Source organism: Girardinichthys multiradiatus, chromosome 9, assembly GCF_021462225.1.
Source record: "Girardinichthys multiradiatus isolate DD_20200921_A chromosome 9, DD_fGirMul_XY1, whole genome shotgun sequence".
In the NCBI taxonomy this organism is placed as follows: domain Eukaryota; kingdom Metazoa; phylum Chordata; class Actinopteri; order Cyprinodontiformes; family Goodeidae; genus Girardinichthys; species Girardinichthys multiradiatus.
The window spans coordinates 43,311,869-43,336,107 of NC_061802.1; the positions used below are offsets into that span (position 1 = coordinate 43,311,869).

The window sequence follows — 24,239 nt, forward strand, 5'->3', positions numbered from 1 at the left end:
CCAGAGCCCTGCAAAATGACCTCCAGCAGGCCACAAATGTGCATGTGTCTGCACAAACGGTTAGAAACCAACTCCATGAGGATGGTATGAGGGCCTGACGTCCACAAATGGGGGTTGTGCTCACAGCCCAACACCGTGCAGGATTCTTGGCATTTGCCAGAGAACACCAGGATTGGCAAATTCACCACTGGTGCCCTGTGCTCTTCACAGATGAAAGCAGGTTCACACTGAGCACATGTGACAGATGTGACAGAGTCTGGAGACACCATGGAGAGTGATCTGCTGCCTGCAACATCCTTCAGCATGACTGGTTTGGCAGTGGGTCAGTAATGGTGTGGAGTGGCATTTCTTTGCAGGGCCGCTGGGCCCTCCATGTGCTCGCCAGAGGTAGCCTGACTGCCACTAGGTACCGAGATGAGATCCTCAGACCCCTTGTGAGACCATATGCTGGTGCGGTTGGCCCTGGGTTTCTCCTAATGCAGGACAATGCTAGACCTCATGTGGCTGGAGTGTGTCAGCAGTTCCTGCAAGATGAAGACATTGAAGCTATGGACTGGCCCGCCTGTTCCCCAGACCTGAATCCGATTGAGCACATCTGGGACATCATGTCTCGCTCCATCCACCAACGTCACGTTGCACCACAGACTGTCCAGGAGTTGGCGGATGCTTTAGTCCAGGTCTGGGAGGAGATCCCTCAGGAGACCATCCGCCGTCTCATCAGGAGCATGTCCAGGCGTTGTAGGGAGGTCATACAGACACGTGGAGGTCACACAATACTGAGCCTCATTTTGACTTGTTTTAAGGACATTACATCAAAGTTGGATCAGCCTGTAGTGGGTTTTTCCACTTTAATTTTGTGTCTGACTCCAAATCCAGACCTCCATTGGTTAATAAATTTGATTTCCATTGATGATTTTTGCGTGATTTTGTTGTCAGCACATTCAACTTTGTACAGAACAAAGTATTCAATGAGAATTTCATTCATTCAGATCTAGGATGTGTTATTTGAGTGTTCCTTTATTTTTTTGAGCAGTGTTTATAATAAGATACACTTTTTGAACTGAATCACTGAAAGAAATCAACTTTTCTATGATACTCTAATATATTGAGATGTCCCTTAATACTGGTAACTGTCCGATGTTTAGTCCTTTGAATAATTAGTACATGATATTAAAATGACTGAGCAGACGGCTTAAAATTAAAATTTATACAGATAGTGCTAAATATAAGCGAAATGTTGCCACTATGAAACTGATTGTCCATTTACAGGAAGCAGGAAGCTTAGGGGTCCTGTTTAGGAATCTTTTGTATGGGAGATCTTCTTCCATAGCAAAGTCTTAAGATTGTTCAGGATGAGGGAGTGCTCAATCTCCATCTGTTCTGCTGAGCCTTTTAGTGCAATACAAGCATAGAGCTGTTTCTCAAGCTCATCGCTCAGATCAGATGGTGCTCCTCTCAGGATGTAATTCTTAAGGGTGTCACAGGCTTTTGCCAAGTTTGGTCTGGTGACCTCAGTTGTGCAGCGATGTTTGGTAAGGTCGCAGCTAGTTAGGCAGTCCGTCCCATAGAGACAATCCATGTCTACGTCGCAGCGTTGCTGTCTAATTCTTTCCTGGAAGGTGGCTTCAGGAATGATGTAGCGGGCGTCCATGACCTTAAAATCATACCGCTCGTTGTAGCCGAAGGTGGTAGTCCTCACATCACACATGAGGAAGCTGCCGTAAGGGCCGTGGAAAATGTCCTCCACCAGTTCCAGCAGGCCAATGGAGATCTTGGCCTTGTGTGGCCATGAGGGGGTGAACCATTGTTCCATGCTGCGCCGCAGACCAGCAGGAATCCACAGCTCAGTGATCCAAGGCAGGCTGATCCCATACAGTGGAGAGTATGACACCTTTTCCATCATGTACAGATCTCCACAGAAGCCAAGTAGCTTGGGTGTGTGATCTCGTTCCTGCAAGACCAGCGCCAGCAAGAACTCATTGAGCTGCAGCAAGGCCCAGGTGGAGCGAGCCTCTGGCAGTGAGATGTGGCCATCTTTATTGGAATCTGTGAAGGACAATACTTGTGTTGCCAGGTCTGCGAGATTGGCTTGATCCCCCACTTTAGCCTGCAAAGAAATGAATGAGCTTTAGAACATACTGAGGCTTTGAATCTAGAGTTTACCAAAGCCTTCCTGACCTCTAGGTGGCTGATTATCATCTCTCTAAACATTTCCACTGAGGTTCCTTTGGTGGGCTTGTTGAAAGCAGCAGGAACAGCTTCCTTTCTTGGCTCCATCTCACCTCCAAGATCATAATGGGGGGCCTCCTCCATCTGGCACTTAATGACTCCCTGTAAATCTCCCCAGTTTCCTGAGTAAACCTGAAAAGACCAACACGGTGCTGAGAAGCAGTTGGATTTCTAAAAAGCAGACAGCAGAGAAGGCTTGGTATTTCCACCCTAACCTGGCTGTTCGGTTTGGCAGTAAAGCACTTTTCCAGGTAAAGTGTTTCCTTCTCACACAGGCTGCTGCAGGCTGAGCCATCAATGACTCCTTTCCTGTATTTGTCACACTGATAAAGACAAATAGAGCCACATCTCAATAGACATATCACTTTCATCGATTGGATTGGTTAGTACCAATAGGGAATGAAAGTACTCACAATAGAATTTTTGCAGTCATGCCCTCTACATAGCTCTGTGTATGATGAGTACTCCACGTACACTATCCAGCTTCCCACGAACACTGCCAGCCAGGAGAAGAACAGGTACTTCATATGTAGGTAGGAGAATCTGGACTGTGGGATACATGTTTCCAAGATTTAAAATGCTGTTATTTTGATTATCAGCTTTAAAATCTATTGTAGTTAAACCGACTAAATTGATATAACATTTTCCTATTCATACTGACCACTAAAAGTGCTTTACACTAGAGCCACTTTCACCAAACCACACACTAATGTATTTACTGATTGGTTTGTAACTTGGAGTTAAATGTCATGCCCAGGAAAACATTGGCATGTGATAGCATGGAAACTGAAATCTTTGGATTTCCTAGCAATTACAGTGCTTACACTAAATTTACTGGACATGCAAATAAGTAATAGAAAACTCCCTCAGCATGCAATTGACAGAAATGTTTTAATATTCTTATTATGGTACTCTCGAGGCAATGCCTCCCTGGTTAAAGAGCCATATTACTGTTATTAGAAATTGTCAAATAGTGCACCTCCCTATGAATCTAAAGTTTAAATAAATAAGACATCATTTTGCAAAACTGGATAACCTAGATAAACAACCACACAATACTTTACACTGTCATTAGAAGCTGGGATACCAACCTCACTGCTTCCATACAAAAACTGACTTTATCAGACATTTACTGTTAATAATACCCAATAATAATTTATCATTATAGAGTTTTCCCACCTCTATAGAAGTAGGCATTTTACCAGTTTGTTAGTGTGTGTATTTTCTTATAGAGTTTTTATGAATGGGAAAACATTTCAGACAAGTATCGATTACCAAGGAGTGGAATTTCCCAATAAATGCACTGCATTGTGGATTGGACAAAGAAATAAAAAAAGGCTGAACTATAACAGCATTTTCTCTGGTGGATGACAGCTGATGATCTTGACTTGTTTTGTAGCTGCAGGGCCTGGACACCTTGTGGTCACTAAGCTGACCATGAACTCTTCTGTATACCAAAATATTCTGCAGTCAAATGTGAGGCCATTTGCCTGAAAGCTAAAGCTTTGAGTAAACTGGGTCATCAACTGGCCAGTGACCCCAAAAACCTCCCCAAATCTACAGATGCAGATGGATATCTGCTGTAGATTTGCAGCAGAGGTGGTTCGTGTTCTCTGTCTTAGCTTTCATCTGATAACTAGTAGAGTATTTGCTGCTGTTCATCTGAGGAGGTTGTTACCTAATTTTAAACCCTGGAAGGACCTAACATATGATACATACAATATATAGCCATGCTGTAGCTTTAGGAAAGGTTTGTAAGTCTCTTCCTTTAAGTGATTAAAGCCCCTCTGCTGCCAGGTCATTTGTATTTGTGTTATTGATCTAAGAAGCAGTGATCTTTGTCATTAACATAAAGATTATTAGAGATAGTGGAACACATGACCAGGACATGGATTATCATATCTGCAGCAGAGTAACCAGTTTTCAAATGAGGCTGAATATATAGGCCTGTTATTATAAGCATGTTATGCCTATCTGCTTGGTCCCAAATTTTACTTTATTAATTCAGTTTCTTTTGGGTTGAATTTTACAGTCCCTTTACATAACAAACAGGCAGCCCAAAAAAGATGTTATAAATGGGATAGAATACTCCAGATGGTCCCCCATCATAATATTAGCTTCTAAGAACCTCTAATCACAGTTCAAGCTTAATATATGTGCTTGATCTGAGTGGCAGTAAAATGTAGTATTTTTTTAAGTAAACGTTACCATTTTCTTTTTCACCCACTTGGTGGCAGTAGAAAAACTTCCAAACACATAAATCTGTATAAAATGCCAATACAATATTGAGCTTGTGCACACAAACAAGGAATTCTACTTTGCTCTCATTAAAGACATTTGGAATATAAATATATAAGAAGGGAAATAGAACTAAATGTTTTTTTGTAAATCTGTACATATGCAGTGATGGGATTTGTTTTGAACTTTCTCTAATTCACAGAGTCAACATAATACGTACAGAGTCAAAAATATGCCTACACCCCCACACTAATATTAGGTTAAATGTTCTTTGCCAAGTTACAGAAGAACTATATGATTTTGAAACCATCAGAAAGCTTCTGGCATCATTCCCAACCTCTTCTTCGTTTGTTTCTTGGCATAGACCTGTATTTAAGCATAGGGTTAGGGTGGGCTCACAAACACCAAATTGTTATTATTTTTAATACCCAGTAATTTGAACAATAAGGTTCCACGGTGAAGCAGTTGTTAACACAGTTGCCATTGCAACAAGACGGTCCTGTGTTTGAATCCTGACATAGGGTCTTTCTACGTGTTCTCTCCGTACATGTATGGGTTTTCACTGGGTACTATAGCTTCCTCTCACAGTCCAAAAACAAGACTTTCAGGCGAATTAGTCTCGGTAAATTTCCCGTTAAGTGTGAATGTGTGTGCATGCCTGTGTGCTCTCCTTCCCCCAGCAGTCCTGCAAAAATAATCAAGAATGGAAAATAGATGGATGGATGATTTGGTACAGCTCAAGCTCCAGGTCGATCAGAAACTAGGAGATTATGAAACAACAGTGGCAATATCCGGTGAGAATCAGGTTTAGGTCAACACTGACTAAGAGTATGCATTTGAAAAAAGAAGCTCCTTCTCAAAGTCAACACCTTCAAGCTATAAAGAAATTTGCAGCTGCTGTTATGCTCAGATGAGACAAAAATTGCTTTTGCCACAATGAAGAAGTATCAGAAGCAGCTAGATGGTTTGAAACGTGGACATAAATTGTGACGATGATCCCAAGCATACTTTAAAGGTGTTTCTGGAATGGATACATAAGGCTAACATTAGGCTTATGTAATGGCCCCAACTTCAATCCTGTCTAAGATAGATGGACCACTTAAACACCAATAGTAAATAGGGCAGATCCGTAAAATCCAGGAAAACAAAGGTGTGATTGACTCAGAAATGTAATTATAAGTCATGTTAACCAAATCACTGAGCTAAGGTTCCCTAAAGGTGTCAAAGAGGAGTGATTCATTTTACAGTTCATAAACTGTCAAACAGAAGATGAAAACTATGTAAACAGCTGAATATTAAAAGAAAGACTCACCGACCTGCACTAAGATGCAGATTAGCAAAGCACATCAATACGCATTCGTACCCCTTGAACTCTTGTTGTTTCACAGCACCACTACAAACCTGGATGTATTTTATTAGGATTTTATATAATGAGCAACGCAAAGTAGTGCATTGTTGTGAAGTGGATGGTTAAATGATTTGTGGTGCTTAACGTTTTTGTTAAAAAACATCTGAAAAGTGTGTCGTGCATTGTTATTCAGTCCTATATACTAGGACACCCCTAAAATAAAATCCTATGCAACTAGTTGAAACGCTGGTAGAGACATGCCCTAACGGATGCGCAGCTGTACTTGCTGCAAAAGGTGGTTTAAGAAACTACTGACTCAGGGAGTACTTCTGAAAAGTGCACACCAGACCTTTCAGATTTTTATTTGTTAAAAACTGTATACAATTTTCATTCTGTCACACAGTTGTGCCTTACTGCATCTGTCTATCAATGCGGTTCTGATGCTGCGGTACATTTACCACTGGTGGCACTTGGGCTACCAGCAGTAGTAGCTGCAGTAGTAGCTGCAGTGGTAGCTGCAGTGGTAGCCCAAGTAGTAAATGGGACAATTATTGAAAGGCAGACTGATTTATTATGAAGTTACAATAGACAACACTGAACCAGGAACACATGGTGATGGCTAATGATGCTGCATTCCAATGACCTCTAAAGTTCTTCCTTGGATCAGGAACGACATCCAACCAAGCTTGACCATGTTGCGGTTCCAACTTTGAAAGCCAGTGGGATTTACTGAATAACATGCTCAAAGACCAGGCTAACTGCAATAAAAGCTTATATCAGAGTATTTTCCTGCAGTTTGTAGCAGAATGTTGTCTAAAGGGGGGCTAGATATTATTGTGGGAGTGGCTTAATGAGATGAAAACCTTCAAAAATGCAAAAGAAGAGTTTTATTAAACTACTTTTATCTGCATTGAGGCCATTTTGAGATTTGTGTTGGCGATCTACTCAGACATTCCCACTAGAACTTTTGACTTCAGGGGATCTTTCTGTTAATTTTTTTTGACACAAAACTTGCAGATTTCTACTACTGAGAAAAAAAAATGAACAAATAATTAAAGTAAATTGATTTATCATGAAGTTACAGTAGATAAAAGCTCTTTTTCTTTTTCCTGTTTTTGTGATCTAACAGTCATAGTACTTTCACACAAGCACTAAAATACTGTTACTTGGTGGACGTGGTGTTTAAAGTGGTGGTACTTGTTGTAAAAAGTTGGGGAAACACTGTTCTACTAATTCAACTTCAAATAAAGACGTTGACGTTTGTGGATGTAAGGTGACAAAATGTGAAAAAGTTCCAAGGATATGAATACTTTTTCAAGGGACTGCATATAAGAAGCACAAGTTGACTAAAGTCTGTGAGAACATAATTCAGGTCTTTTGGATTGTTAGAGGTCTGTAAGAGGCACAGTGCTGAATTAGACTGTACACCTTTGTTAGGTGTTTCATAATTCACTGTAAGTCTTGTTTACAGCTAGAACACTGGAAGTGACTCGAGAGTCATCTTGTCTTTTTGGTTCTATTTATCCAAATCCGGTCTGCCTGATCCATGTGGCATTGGTCCAAATGGAGAACATTAGAGGGACACTTTTTCAGAGCCCTGCCTTCTTGCCTATTGACAAGTGCTGCACTCAGTGCATGACAGTGATGGATTTCCCCTGTCCACTCGCCACAGCTTTTACTTCCACTTTAGTTTCTGACACGTCATACGTCTCTTTATTCTGCTCTCTCCTTTCTTTAATGCATGTTCATTCTTTTTAAACCAAGTTCCATTTTCCTATTTGGCCTGCCAACGGTTTAGACTGTTTAACAGAAAAAAAAAAAAAAATTTGGTCATTTTCAACACTGAAACACAGATTCAATTATGCTGTTATATGAGTCTCTTTCCAAATGGAACCTGCATCCACTTACTGCCGTTAACACTACAGATAATGAAGACCTCTGCTTTCCAGCAATCTCTATATGTCACTCACTAATCTAATTTCTCTCTGTGAAGTGGCCTCTAATCACAAATTCTCTTCTGTGATCATCCAGTTTTAAGGATTAAGTTTTCTATGGTCATGGCACTGAAACATCTGAGCATTTTCAGTTGGATTTACCCTAGATCTGGACTTTGACTAAACCATTCTAACACATGAATTGCTTTGATCTATACCATTCTTTTGTAGCTCTTGCTGTATGTTTAGGGTTGTTATTGTGCTGGAAGGTGAACCTCCTCCTCCTTTCAAGTATTTTATAGCCTCAAGCAGCTTTTACTCCAGGAATTGTCCTTTATTTAGAACTATCCCTCCTCCTATAAACGCTGACCGGCTTCCCAGTCAATGTTGAACAAAAGCATCCCCACAGTATGATGCTGCCACCACCATGTTTCACAGAAGGAATGGTGTGTTGTGTTTTGCCTGTAGACCAAAAGGTTTGCTTTTCTGGCCTCATTTGAACAGAGCATCTTTTTCCACATGTTTACTGTGTTCACTACATGGCTTGCAACAAACTACAAATATGAATTATTCTGGCTTTCTTCCTGTCAGTCTTTTAAAAAAGTCCTGTTTTGTGGAATGCAGAACTTAACAAATTGTGAGACGTTTAATTGGAGAGTATAGAACAACTACCTATTGTAGCTGAAAATAACAGAGATATCTAGATCCAAGAACAAAAGCGATGTCATAAAAAAAAGCAGTAAAACTAAGTAGAGGAAACCACACGTCCCAGAGTGTTCATCACATGAGTTAATTGACATTCTGCACATTTAGCAAAGCCAGTGCTTAATTGTATTTTACATTTTTACTCCAACATCGAAACACTGAACCTTCCTCTATCCGTGCCTCAACTGGAGCTATGACTTCTGTGAATAGATCCAGTCATTTTCTGTACACTGACAACGCTGAACAAGCGAGAGGCAGGGTGCACCCTGGACATGGCCAACACAGAGAAAGACATGGCAAAAAAGGTGAACAAATGAACTTTAACCTAAGGACAATTTAAAGTAACCAAACAACCTAACATGCACGTTTTTCTACTGTAGGAGGAATCCAGAGTACCCAGAGAAAACCCACCCATGCAAAGGGAGAACATACAAACAAATCACTGACCGAGGTGATGGTTCTAACTATTAAGCACATACATTGAGACATAAAAAATATCTAGATGTACATCAGTTAACCTCTATAATACAGTTTGTAATAAAGCAAAGTTGCACCGGTGAGTCTGCTTGAGTCCACAGTCTTCTCTTGGTGGGTTGATGGTTAGGTCCATGTTGTGGCCACAACCCTCAGCCAGTTTCTGCACTTCAAACATTTTTGTTGATGCATCAGTATTGGCGATGAGGCCAAGCATAGTGGTGACATGCTAATTTAATGGAAGTTGGAGGAGTAAGAGCTGGATCAGCAAAGTGGGGCTGCTACTTTACATCAATTTTTTTTTAAACTAAACTCAACTAAACTAAATCAAGGGGTGCATGGTGGAACAGTTGTTAAAGCTTACACTTGGGCAGAACCTGGGTTCAAAGTGGATTCTTTTTGTATGTGTGGGTTTTCTTCTGTGTACTCTAGTTTCCTTTGATAGTGCAAAAACAAGCAAGTTAGGTAAACTGATAACTCTAAATTACCCTTAGTTGTGGATGTGGGCATGCATAGATGTTGGTCTTGTCTGTTTGTGAGGTCCTGTGGTGGTCTGGCGAACTGTCCAGGGTGTAACCTGCCTCTCATTCATTGATCACTGGAGACAGGAACCAGGCCTCCGTGACCCTGCAAGCACTACGTTTACGAAACAAAAATATATTGCAAAATATGGCCTGATGGGGCATGGCGCTGATGGTGTAGGGGCGAAAGCGCGCAACCATATGCAGAGGCTATAGTCCTCAAAGCGGCTGTCCAGGGTTTGAGTCCTGGACCCGGCGACATTTGTCAAATGTCTCCCCCTCTCTCTACCCCTCTTTCCTGTCTGCCTACTGTCAAAAAATAAAAAATAAAATAAAGCCCACTAGTGCTAAAAAATAAAATAAAAATATGGCCTAATATTTTTCCGTATATGGGAAACTAGTGCCTGTATTTTTCTATATACAGGTCCTTCTCAAAATATTAGCATATTGTGATAAAGTTCGTTATTTTCCATAATGTCATGATGAAAATTTAACATTCATATATTTTAGATTCATTGCACACTAACTGAAATATTTCAGGTCTTCCAGAGTGTTGGGTCTTGAGTCTCTCAACGTTCTCTTCACAATATCCCACAGATTCTCTATGGGGTTCAGGTCAGGAGAGTTGGCAGGCCAATTGAGCACAGTGATACCATGGTCAGTAAACCATTTACCAGTGGTTTTGGCACTGTGAGCAGGTGCCAGGTCATGCTGAAAAATGAAATCTTCATCTCCATAAAGCTTTTCAGCAGATGGAAGCATGAAGTGCTCCAAAATCTCCTGATAGCCAGTTGCATTGACCCTGCCCTTGATAAAACACAGTGGACCAACACCAGCAGCTGACACGGCACCCCAGACCATCACTGACTGTGGGTACTTGACACTGGACTTCTGGCATTTTGGCATTTCCTTCTCCCCAGTCTTCCTCCAGACTCTGGCACGTTGATTTCCGAATGACATGCAGAATTTGCTTTCATCGGAAAAAAGTACTTTGGACCACTGAGCAGCAGTCCAGTGCTGCTTCTCTGTAGCCCAGGTCAGGCGCTTCTGCCACTGTTTCTGGTTCAAAAGTGGCTTGACCTGGGGAATGCGGCACCTGTAGCCCATTTCCTGCACACGCCTGTGCACGGTGGCTCTGGATGTTTCTACTCCAGACTCAGTCCACTGCTTCCGCAGGTCCCCCAAGGTCTGGAATCGGCCCTTCTCCACAATCTTCCTCAGGGTCCGGTCACCTCTTCTCGTTGTGCAGCGTTTTCTGCCACACTTTTTCCTTCCCACAGACTTCCCACTGAGGTGCCTTGATACAGCACTCTGGGAACAGCCTATTCGTTCAGAAATTTCTTTCTGTGTCTTACCCTCTTGCTTGAGGGTGTCAATAGTGGCCTTCTGGACAGCAGTCAGGTCGGCAGTCTTACCCATGATTGGGGTTTTGAGTGATGAACCAGGCTGGGAGTTTTAAAGGCCTCAGGAATCTTTTGCAGGTGTTTAGAGTTAACTCGTTGATTCAGATGATTAGGTTCATAGCTCGTTTAGAGACTCTTTTAATGATATGCTAATTTTGTGAGATAGGAATTTTGGGTTTTCATGAGCTGTATGCCAAAATCATCCGTATTAAGACAATAAAAGACCTGAAATATTTCAGTTAGTGTGCAATGAATCTAAAATATATGAATGTTAAATTTTCATCATGACATTATGGAAAATAATGAACTTTATCACAATATGCTAATATTTTGAGAAGGACCTGTATGTCACAATCTGTAGACCTTTGGGGTTTATTAACCGCATTTTTTTATTAGTAGTTTTGAGACTTGCCTATGATCATTATTGTTTATGTTCTCCAGGTGGTACTTTATTGTTCATGGTGAACTTTTAGTTCTGTTATATCTGTAAGACATTTCCCTTGGTTATATTGTGTCATTGTATTTCTGTTTAGTTCCAGTCGTGTTTTAGTTCGACTCTCAGCCTTTGTCAGCCTTTGCCACCATAATTAGCTTCACTCAGTCCAACTGCGACATGCTAATCAGTCTCCCTGTCTCACCTGTGTGTGGCACTGTCTATACTCTTCAGTTCTGTTTGCTCCTCGCTGGTTAATTCTGCTCTGTTCATGCCAAGTCTGTTCATGTCCATGCTTGCTTTTGTTGCCTCATGCCAAGCTGTAAGTTTTTACTTTTCATCATATTTTCAACTCACCATGCTGCTTCTGCCTGCCTGTCTGCATTTGGGTCCTACTCCAGGAGCTCTCCTGACAATACACTGCAATATATGCACCTTGTATGACTATATTAATAAAATAAATATTGCAATGGAGACAGTGTCCATGCTGCATTTTTACAGCAATAGTTTTATTTAAACAGTAATTCACTGCATTGTTTTATGAGTTAACATGATTGGTCATCTCACAATATTTTTACAGTTACACATCTCAAAAATCAAAATCAAATCTATCACAAAATATACTGAAAAATATATTTTTTCATTATATTGCAATATATTGAATACTGTTGGAGTCATCCATTTTGGTCGCACAGTTTGACATGCGCAGCTCAACAGACATCGCAGCTCTGACGTCAACAGGATTATAAATCCGCCGAAAGAAAAGTTTCGTTGCCATTTCCAGCATGTCTCACGGGACGACGCAACGGAGGCGCATATCTGGAGAGACAAAAGCTCGCAGGCGAACTTTTGCTCCACAAGGCCGTTCCCGGAAGAGCTTGAAAGCTGGAAATCTGTCTGATACAAGAAAGTCAGATGATTCAAATAACGATCAAAGACCACGCCGACACCCGGCGCTGGTGAAAACCCACAGAGGTTTTATTTCTAAGGAGATGAGTTTCCTCCTTGTTGATTCAATCGACTAAACGGTTCTTCATCTTTTTCCCTCCTGGATGGATGAGAAGTTTACCATTTTTTTTTCTTGAGTTGATCACAGGCGCGTGATCCCCCCCCACCCCCTCTCGTTTTTCTTCAGACTAGACCCATCCTCAACTGGTGGAGAGCAGAAATCAAGGTCAGCATAATTTCGTTCTTTTCATATTAAACCGGATAGGTGCATTTAGAGGTCTGGGCAGGATGAGGCATAGTGAAGGTGATTTTAGAATCACCAGTAGTTAATCTAAGGTATTAACTTGTTGCATGCAATACTGACTGAATTATGTTATGCTGAGCTGTGTTTTGATTTGCTGCGCAAGCGCTGCTGAATTGTTAATGGTTAATGTTTTGTCCAGCTGATCCCAAATCAACCAGGAGTTAGAAGTTGGACTTTTAAAAGTTTTTCATTCAAAGCAACTGCGGTCTGGGCCTCGCCTGACCACTCTTTGTTCCAATTTTATTGCTGGAGATTTTCCACTGAGTTCCCGCCTCAGAGTTTTATGACTCTTTGTTCAATATTTGGTGCGATCAGCTGGTTGTGGCTAAAGGGGTGTGGCCTCACTGTTTCATCAGCTGATCGCTGCGATTTCTCTTTTTCCATTTAACCCAAATTGCACATTTTGTCCATAAAACTGCTGGTTTGATCTTCATAGACACTAAATAAGCATATATTTTTATTTTATTATTATTGTTAGGTAGCCATTTTTATTCCCTTTGTGTAGAATAGTGCTTGTTAGTTAGGTGAAGGTTTTTGGACCAGAATAATGGTATATCAGGATTATTTGGCTTCAATAAATCTTCACATATATATTTAAGAGAAGCGTTTCTGTTTATTTCGTGCAAGAGTGATTTATCTGTTAAAACAAGGTCAAAGTTCCCCCACCTTCGGTGAAGCGGTTGAATAAACAGTGAGATTTTAACAGCGCAAACCTCTCAAATGAACTCCCCAAATACAGACAACATATTATGTGTCCTACCAGAGACAAAAACCCACTGGACCATTGTTACACAGCTTTAAAGGACTCATATCATGCTGTTACCAGGGCTGCTCTGGGTTTTTCAGATCATTATCTAATCCACCTCATCCCAACCTACAGACAGAGACTAAGAGCTTCCAAACCCAAGGTTCTCACTGTTAAGAAGTGGACTGAGGAATCAAAGCAGATGCTACAGGCCTGCTTTGAATGCACAGACTGGACTGTTTTTGAAACCTCAGCCACTGACTTAAACCAACTAACTGATGTGGTGACATACATCAGTTTCTGTGAGGACATGTGTGTGCAGACCAAGAACTTCTGCACCTTTGGGAACAATAAGCCATGGTTTACGCCACACCTCAGGAATCTGCGCAGGGAAAAGGAAGAAGCTCACAGCAGTGGAGATTGGGCGCGGTACAGGCAGGCCAGGAACAAACTAACAAAAGAGATCAAAGCAGCCAAGAGAAGCTACAGTGAGAAGCTTAAGAAGAGCCTTTCTACTGGTGATGCTTCGGCTGTATGGACTGGTCTGAGAAACCTGACTGCCTACAAGAGCCCCTCCACCCATCCTGAACAGAGTCGTCTCCTGGCCAACCGTCTGAATGGCTTCTACTGCAGACATGACAAGAAGCCATTCACACCTCAAATCATCCCCTCTACATCCCATTCAGGAACAAATTCCTCCCATAAAGCAACCAACCCCCCACCATCAGATCCTCTGCCTGCACTAAAGATCTCAGAGGAAGAGGTAAACAGGCTCTTTCAGTGCATGAAAACAAAGAAAGCTGGAGGACCTGATAACGTCTCCCCATCATGTCTGAAAGCCTGCGCACATCAACTTGCTCCGATCTTCACAAGGATCTTCAACAAGTCACTGGAGAAATGTGAGGTCCCCTCCTGCCTCAAACGATCCACCATCATCCCGGTTCCCAAGAAACCCACCATCCTAGAATTAAATGACTACAGGCCTGCAGCCCTGACGTCTGTGGTCATGAAATCCTTTGAGCGGCTGGTGTTGAAGCACCTGAAAGACATCACAGGCCCCCTGCTGGACCCCTGCAATTTGCTTACCGAGCAAACAGGTCGGCAGATGATGCTGTTAACTTAGGTCTACACTTCATCCTGCAACACCTCGACCGTCCAGGGACGTACGCCAGGATCCTGTTTGTAGACTTCAGCTCGGCCTTCAACACCATCATACCAGACATCCTCCACCAGAAGCTCACCCAGCTCAACGTCCCAGCCTCCACCAGTCAGTGGATCAACAGCTTCCTGACGGACCGACAGCAGCAGGTGAGACTGGGGAGCATCTTCTCCCTATCCAGATCAATACGTACTGGTGCCCCCCAGGGGTGTGTTCTATCCCCACTCCTCTTCTCTCTGTACACAAATGACTGCACCTCATCGGACTCGTCCGTGAAACTCCTTAAGTTTGCAGATGACACCACTGTCATTGGACTGATCCAGGACGGTGATGAGTCTGCATACAGACAGCAGGTGGATCGGCTGGTCCACTGGTGCGGTCAGAACTACCTTGAACTGAACCCACTCAAGACTGTGGAAATGGTGGTGGACTTTTGGAGAACACCACCCCCATACACCCCCCTCACCATCCTCAACAACACTGTATCGGCCGTGGACCACTTCAGGTTCTTAGGAACCACCATCTCTGAGGACCTGAGATGGTCTTCACACATAGACACTGTTCGAAAGAAGGCCCAGCAGAGACTGTACTTCCTGAGGCAACTCAAGAAGTTCAACCTTCCACAGGAGCTGTTGGTCATCTTCTACATTGCCATCATTCAATCTGTCCTGTCTTCATCCATCTCAGTGTGGTTTGGCTCATCCACAAAACAGGACAGGTCCAGACTGCAACTGAATAATCAGGAATGCAGAGAGAATAATCAAGGCTGACCTTCCCTCCATCCAGGACTTATACAGGTCTAGGGTCAGGAAAAGAGCTGCTAAAATCTCTGCAGACCCCACACACTCTGCACATAAACTGTTTAGAGTTTTACCTTCAGGCCGCCGCTACAGAGCACTGTTTACTAAAACCAGCCGCCACAAAGACAGTTTCTTCCCCCGGCTGTTTCTCTGATGAACATTCAATATAGTACAAAACAACAGCATACAGATGTTGCAAATGCACCTTTTCTATTAGATATGTGTATATTGTACATTGTAAATTTGTATATTCTGTAATGCAAAAACAGAACAAAAGAGCAAAGTGTACCGGAGTCAAATTCCTTGTTTGTATGCACAAACTTGGCAATAAAGCTGATTCTGATTTTGTGGTTTTGGTTAATAATTTATCAATTATTAATGATGAATAGCTAATTGTAATTATTAAAGAGCTTTGAGCCCTTAGTCACAACACCAGAGGACATCTCTGATTTCTATTCGTAAGTAATGATTTTTGGTTAAGAAATTAATTTTTTTCAAATTAGGATTTTAAATTATAATTCTTGATGAATATTAATTAATCAATAATCATAATTCTTACAATACCTAATGCCGCTTTTCCTATATTGTATAATATATGAAACATGCATACGAGCTATATTTGGTTATATCTTATAATTTTATATTCAATAATACACTTCATAATATATGTAAATTAGAGCAATCTATGTAACCAAATAGAAACAAATAGTTGTGAAAAAATGCAGTAAACAAAGAATGCTTCCTAAAATGGAAGTTTTAGTCATTTATTTTTATCCATCAACAAAATGCAGTAAAGAACAAAAGAAAGCAATCTTTGTTTACAGGATTTTTTCATACCTGCCTAAAACATTTGCACAGTACTGTATATGTATGTATATGTATGGCAATATATTCATAAAGAATATCAGGATATAGAGCTGAGGTCTATTTTGAGATCCTTATGCAGGCTTTTCAATTAAATTCAGTGCTGTGTGCAATGTGGACTCCTGCTTCCATGTGTGGACCTTTCAGCTGATAGCAAGGCATCAAGAACACATATACATCCCAGAACGACAGGATGACCTGAAAGGGGCTTCTGCCTTAAACTGATATCCCTGCTTTTTGCCAATTCCTGTGGCCGACCCAGTGCTGCTTGAACTGTACATGTTGAGAGCAATTAACAGTGGCTTACCATTTGTGAAGACATCCCCAAGGCTCACTCAAATGATTCTGTGCCAGAATTTCCTCAGTATTTCAGCTGAGGAGATGAGGGTCGGCCGAGGAACCAGCTGCCCTCTTGTAATCCCACAGAATGTGGGATCTCTTATGGTAATGGCCAGAGTGAGAGTGAAGGTGCACGTGATGGAACTGAACTTCTTTTTGTCTTCAGCTACAGTTAGGCCCAAAATTATTCATACTTCCTATAGATTTAGAATTACTTTGATTCAACCAAGGAGTTTGTTTCTGATAGAAAATGAGAAGGCATCTCTGACAAAGATAATTGAACTTTGTGAGAGGAGTTTCAACTAAAACAATTCTTTGTTACATTTTATCAGAAAAAAAACCCACATTGTCAAAATGATTGTCAAAATGATTTATACCCATCTCAATGATCAATGGAACAATCTTTATTGGCATTACAGCAGTCAAACCCTTCTTATGATTGCTGAGCAGCTTTTTTCATGTTTCCACTGGTATGTTGATTATTTATCTTTGGTGATGAGCTACACATCCTTGAGGTTGGAAGGCCTTCTTGCCATCATCCTAATCTTTAGCTCCCTCTAAAGATTTATGTCAGGCCTCTTGCTGAGCATGTTAATAACTTCCAGTGAGAAAAAACATGTTGGTAAAATGAAAAGATTAATTTGAACCTAAACCTGCCAGAAGGGGTATGAATCATTCTGGGCTTAACTGCAGTCAAATGTAGACAAAAAACAGGAGACCCCTTTCTTCTCAAGGTCAATGAAAATCCAATAAGCTCCAAGAACCCTGAGAGCTTAATAGGTTTACTCAAACTTCATTCATTATTTTCCATTTACCATTTAGTTAGAGAAGGTATTTTCTTTCTTTCTATATTTTTCTTTATTCATGGTTATATGTGTCCGTTAGTTGTTACTTATGATCCTAGCACATAACAGAAATAAATTAAACTCTAAATCAAAATTTTTTTAAATGTATAATATAAAAAGTTCCCTGGGATAGCAAAATAACTCATGTCAGATTGATACACTGAACACACTGACGGATTGACTGATACACATATGAGACTTATCAATTATACAATAGTATAATTTTTGTGCTACATGATAAATCTGCAAATTCAGTAATTTATGATCTGTTGAACAAACAAGCATATCTAACTTATGGCATGATTTAAAATTAAAATAAAATCCACTTAGCTCTGTAGATTCCTTCTGATGTTTCTATTGATTGGCTTACTTACAAATCTGACCATGACCACTCACTGCATATTTAACTGCACTGGCCACATGATTGAGGTCTACCCGTACCTTGTATCAGTTTTTCCATAGGTGGAACACATCCACAGCCAAAGGGGTGGTGGAAATAGCCCTCTGTGGGGAAAACAAATACACAGCTCGGCTTTTTCTAATTGATGCTTTGTGGCTTTCATTTCAGCTCACACTGATGCATTTCCATCCATGGGATCCTGTATTGACCAATTGTGAGAGAAGAGACTTACACAAACATGGCTAATGAGGCAATATTGATTGTGGCTTCAGTGACAGCTATTAATTAGAGACTGACTGTGGCCATAAGCTGAGATGGGTGGGAAAAAAGCTGCCTGTCTTTATCTGGATGATCTCCCTCCTCCACACCAACGCACAGTGCCCTGTTGGGGAGCTTTCTCATTCAGCTCCTATCAGCCCTGAAGCTTCAGATAAACTGCATGCAAAGAATTGAGGACATGTACTTTTCTAAAGCCTTACCTGGTGTTGAACTACTGAGGCAGAGAGGAGATTAAAGCTGATCACGAGCAGCACATTACTGTTCTAATGCTTGTTTTTTGCAGCAAACCCACCGTTCATCCATTATGTATGATTATAAAGCTTTTCCTCAGAGCTGCTGTTTAATGGGCTGCTGTGCAGACGAGAGGAGGCTCTGATACAAAAGATGGAGATGGCTGGAGGAAAACATTTTGTCAAATATTACTGACAGATTAGACAGCCATTGTAAATTATGCTGATGAAGCGTGAGCCAGATGAAACATCTGGGAAAGGACGGCCTTTTCCGCTCCTCCCTTCAGACTGATGGGAAAACTATAGTTTTGAACACTATCTCCAATAAACCCGCTGACCTGACTCTTTCTCTGCTCTGACAACATACATGCAACTTGATGTGTAACACTCAATGAATACTAAAACATGTTCTGACCTCAGGCTATGAATTTCACAAGAGATTTCTTGAGCTGCTTAGCTGAATAATTTTGGACTAATGGGCAGAATTAATCAAAAAGGGCTGTTTGTGGAGCTTATTTTGCAGATTCTAGATAACCTCAATTATGGAGAAAAGAAATCATTCGTTGTAGATTTAACAGTAGGAGGATCACACCGCTCAAACATCACACCCACACACTGTTTGTGTGTTTTATGGTCATTTTATGTGACAGACAAACACAAAGTATAATTGTGAAGTGGAATAAAACAGATACATAGTTTTCCCTCTGAGCCAATACTTCATAAAACGACCTTTCTGCCACAGCTGCAGGTCTTTAGGGTAGGTCTCTCCCAGTTTTGATTATAAACGGACTAAATGTTTTGCCCATTTTTATTTGCAAAATAGCTCAAGTACAGTCAGATTGGATGGACAATTCTCATGAATATCAACTCTCAAGTCTTGCCTCAGATTCTCCCTTGAATTTAGCCCTGGAGTTTGGGCCATTCCAACACATCAATATGCTTTTATCTAAAAAATTCCATTGTAGATGAACCACCACCCTAGGCTCCAGTCTTTTGCAGCCTCCAGGAGATTTTCTTCTTGGTTTAACCTAAATATAGCTCCATTCATCTCCTCACTAACTCTGACCAACTTGTACCTTCTGAAAAAAAGCATCCCCACAGCATGATGCTGCCACGACCATGTTTCACCATGGGACTTGTGTGTTCAGGGTATTATGAAGTCTTAGTTTTCTTACCCGGCCTGTCACTATAGCTGGACAGCCATGTCTTCGTTGATCTGATGCTGTGCCATACTCTTTCCATTTTCTAATGATGGATTGAGCAGATATCTTTGAGATGTGCAAAGCTTAGAATATGGTTTTATAAGCTACCCCTGCTTTAGACCTGTAACCTGCCCGCTACATCGCTTGAGCTTCATGATAGTGCTTGTTCATTAATGTTCTCTATGAAATGTCTGAGGCCTTCACAGCTGGATTGATGCTGATACAAAATGAAGCACATATGGACTCTGGTTATTAGTTGGATGACATCTGATATTTGAATACAAAAATTACTGAATACAAAAATGTTTTTCACTTTTAGGACTACTTGTAATACTGCCACAATCCTAGAAACTGTGTTTGAAGCATCTCTATATTGTGAGGAGATGGTTAAATTACATGTTCTTAAAAACGTTTTTACAATTTAATTGGAATAAAAATCTTTACAGGAGCAAAATTTCCTGTATCTTTAGCAGTTCGTTTTTTTATTTTTAGTGGAAATAGTTCCCCTCAGAGTGTCCCTGAACGACACCTCCTAAGCTGTCACTGGAAGGCTGTGGTGGCCTAGAAAACGGAGCGATGCTTGGAGCTGTCCCTTGTGAGCGTCTCTCTCCTTCTTTTACTGCTCTTGACAGTGTTTGTCTCTAACATGTAAGTGCACACAGACAGGAGGTGTACGGCAGCTGAGATAAAATACAAAAAACAAGTGGCTTCAGCTAAATGTCTTTAACAAGAAAAAAAGGCAAATTAGTTACTGTAGATTGAATAATAGGTGTCATTCTCTGAGCTTTTACTTTAGATTTAAATGCTGCATTAGGGTGGCTAAGACCTCCACATGTCGTTGAGATGATACCAAGCAGTTTAACACTGTTAGGTTCATCCTAATTTCACATGCATCACTGTGGCTTTCTGTGGAGTAGTATGAAAACGCTCAGCACAGTTTCAGCTTCAGCAAACTCCAGATCAGATTTACAGACTATTGGTACCTCTGGTAAAGATGTGCCAAAATCCTTAAAATAAATTTGCCTTTGAACACAGTAGCATTATCTGATATTGAATAATAATAATAATAAACCTTTGCTTTAGTTAATTAATTCAGAAGGAAAAAAGCTATATTGAGAGGTAATATTTGTTTAACAAAATCACCAGTGGACATGTTTTTAGTTCTCCAAAATAAATGCAATCCATGTCTTTAATTTATACTTTATGTTTTTAGGTTAACTATTAAAGCTATTCATGACTTTCTGTTTGTATTGGGGTTAAATATGATGTTATATAGTTTCTCTTTTCTTGTATCCTCAAACCATTTAGCTGGACGAGGACCCATAGTTATCTTGTCATCACACCCAGTAAGCAGGATGGTAAGAAAGGTAAACAATCTCTAAAGCTCAGAGTTAGAAGAGATGAAACTAGGGGCATCTTCAGCTCAACAAGTCTTCATAACAACCACTAGACACTATCTATATGCCAACTCAATATTTGGGAGTAATGCCAAGAAAAGGCCTATTCTGTCATACAGCCACAATCTTAAACATGTGGAGTTTGCTGATCTCTACTTGAACCTTAACTGGAACAGCATGCTTGTTAACATTTTGGCAACAAACACTTCAGGTGGGTCTTGTATGAAACAAAGGATGTTGAAAAGCACTTGAAGCCCGATATTAAGTATGGTGGAGGATCTGTGATGCTGTGGGCCTACTCTTCCTCCAAAGGCTCTGAACCTTTTCAGAGTGTGTGGCATCAGAATCTCTTGCAACTACCAAGATATTTTACATAAAAACCTGATGTGCTTTACAACTAAGGTAAAAATGGATGTTCAGCGTCTTTCAGCAGGAACCACGATAAATTAATATGCATGCCCAGTGCATTAATATGCACTGGGCTGGACTTCATTAAGGGCAATGGCATTGATTTTACCAGGTAAATGGCCTGGACCCCCGAGATTTTATTGGCCCCAAAATAAGTTAAAATGTTTTGTTTTGGAAACTTATAAAACACCTTAAGGTATTTGAAAATAATTTTGTCATAACCTCACCTTTAACCTAACCCTTGACCTCAGACATGCAAGACGTAACAAAAGCAACCTTTAGCACACGCTTTATGACTTCAATGTTTTTGGTGTATTTAAGTGACTGGGCGTCATCAGCACATACAGAGCATGGTTATTATAATGTATTGGCTATGTTTTTGTATGGATGAATATGTGTCTAAAAATGATCCTGTGTCCTTGCAACGTTTTGGAAAGGGCAAATGCAAAAAATTGTTTTTAAATCAAACACGAACAAATGTGACAACAGGCCTAAAAACCTAGAAGTTGATCCAAATTTAACTTCCCTAAAAGTCTTGTTTGGGTAGGGCAACAGAACTGGATCAGTTCCCTCCAAAGCTAGCCGTAACTATGGAAAACCTGTGGAACGGGCCACAGAGAAGAAAGCATTGAAGAGGACCCTCTGTCTGCCTCTGCATGCCCCATACTTGTGAAATGTTACAGAAGAAGTATTAATAAGTAGAAAGTGTGCCATACATGAATATGTTACAAACTGTTTTTTTTTTTTTTAATCAGATTGTTCCCTAGTTAATAAATATACTCAAACCAACGATTTAATTTTTCTTTAACATCCACAAGGGCTGCAGGATCATGCGGCTCCAATAAACTCTGCATTTTTTGGACGGTATTGTGCATCTTTACCAGAGGTGGCAACAAATGTGTCTAAAGGACTGGTGTCCTGTAGTGTGATTTTACAACTTTTGCTGCTGTGAGAGCAGCCTCGCTTGAATGTGTGATGTACCAGCTGCACCGAGAGGTTGCCACAGCAACCGGGCTCACGATGACGGCTGATCCCGGTCGAGCATCAAGTGACTTTATGAGTCATTCGGAGAAACCTTCAGATGATTCTGCAGATTTGCAGCCATTCACAATCAAAATGTGACGAGCAAACGTGCCATGAATGTAACATTGATCAGTTGCATCGTTTCCTGTTTCCATGTAACGGCAGACTGATCGCACACACAGGTTTTCATAGAATGAGCCGAATTAGAAGAGAGGGTTTTCCCGAGAGCTTACCTGGACGTACAGAGGCTTTCTGAGGACCCCCCATGGAAATTGACTTTTGGCCATGGCGAAGGCAGAGCATCTCACATCTGCTGCGGACTGAATCAGTTCGGCACACACTCCACATTTGCATCAGACGGCACTATGTGCGCTAACCGTGGAAAACATCCTGAGATAAAGCATGATCGTTCCTGGATATGAGCTGGAACGCAGCGAGGAAGCAAACTGAGCCGCGCCGCCGACTGCCGCCGAGGCTCCCTCATATGGGGCCATGATCTTTGCTAGGGGGCGTTTTGGACCAATTACAGAGCGAGGACTGCTACCTGTTATAAAGCTGTTACGTTTTCTAGAAGAATACTGAGTTGTGGCTGTGGGCTTTTATTTTTATTTTCAGTCAGACCTGTTATTCGTGTGATTATTTTTATTCATATGAAATGAATAATCTTATATTATCTTGAAAGTAGGACATTTAAGTAGATGCATGCAATGGGTATTTTCTCATCTGAAAACAATTTTATGAAAAAAAAGCCAACAACACAAAAATGTCAATGTCTCAATGACGTATCATGTGCCCTTGAGCATCAGTTACAGCTTGACATTGACTACCATGCTGTTCACTAGATGCATTGCATCCCACCCTTCTTAAAGGGTGGCCGTGGGCCATTGAGGTTCTGGGGTACAGAGTTACAAGCATCTAGACAACGACTCCGCTGATCCTATAGGTTTTCTGTGGGATTCAAGTCTAGATAAAGTGCAGGCTACTCTATTGGAGGTACCTCAGTCTCCAGCAGCCGTTCCTTAATGATGCAACCTTGATAAGCTGGAGCGTTGTTGTCCATGAAGATGAAATTAATCCTGTGTTGTTCACGCAGGGAGACCGTGACTAGGTTAATGATGTTATTTAGGTAATATGGTCTGGTCACTGTACCATTAACAAATTGTAGGACAGTTCTGTCCAAACCGCCCACACCACCAAAGACTCCTTTGACAACAGTGGCTGATGCATAGCGCTCTCCTCGACATCTCCAACATCGCTGGCGGCCATCATATCAGCTCAACGTGAATCAAATTTCATCAGAGAACGACACTGAGGCCCTCTCTATCTGTGCTGCAACCTGATGACACTCTAAGCTCAGTGGCAAACACCTTCTGAGGACATCCTGTTTGAAGCCTCGAAATGCAGTACAAGTCAGAAATATACCTATATACATACAGTACAGACCAAAAGTTTGGACACACCTTCTCATTCAAAGAGTTTTCTTTATTTTCATGACTATGAATATTGTAGCTTCACACTGAAGGCATCAAAACTATGAATTAACACATGTGGAATTATATACTGAACAAAAAAGTGTGAAACAACTGAAAATATGTCTTATATTCTAGGTTCTTCAAAGTAGCCACCTTTTGCTTTGATTACTGCTCCGTACACTCTTGGCATTCTGTTGATGAGCTTCAAGAGGTAGTCATCGAAATGGTTTTCCAACAGTCTTGAATGAGTTCCCAGAGATGCTTAGCACTTGTTGGCCCTTTTGCCTTCACTTTGTGGTCCAGCTCACCCCAAACCATCTCGATTGGGTTCAGGTCTGGTGACTGTGGAGGCTACGTCATCTGGCGCAGCACCCCATCACTCTCCTTCTTGGTCAAATAGCCCTTACACAGCCTGGAGGTGTGTTTGGGGTCATTGTCCTGTTGAAAAATAAATGATGGTCCAACTAAACGCAAACCGGATGGAATAGCATGCCGCTGCAAGATGCTGTGGTAGCCATGCTGGTTCAATATGCCTTCAA

General features: G+C 41.1%; 1 protein-coding gene across 1 annotated transcript; it reads right to left on the reverse strand.

Moving 5' to 3' along the window:
- Window positions 1-941: 941 nt before the first annotated feature.
- Window positions 942-22,869, reverse strand: LOC124874193 (divergent protein kinase domain 1A-like). The gene is made up of 5 exons (XM_047375452.1): window positions 22,462-22,869; window positions 2,643-2,777; window positions 2,445-2,552; window positions 2,179-2,361; window positions 942-2,107 (listed from the first exon to the last, which is right to left on the reverse strand). The coding sequence occupies exons 1-5, from the start codon at window positions 22,513-22,515 to the stop codon at window positions 1,295-1,297; spliced, it is 1,293 nt and encodes a 430-aa protein (XP_047231408.1). The 5' UTR covers window positions 22,516-22,869; the 3' UTR covers window positions 942-1,294.
- Between the last annotated feature and the right edge of the window lie 1,370 nt (window positions 22,870-24,239).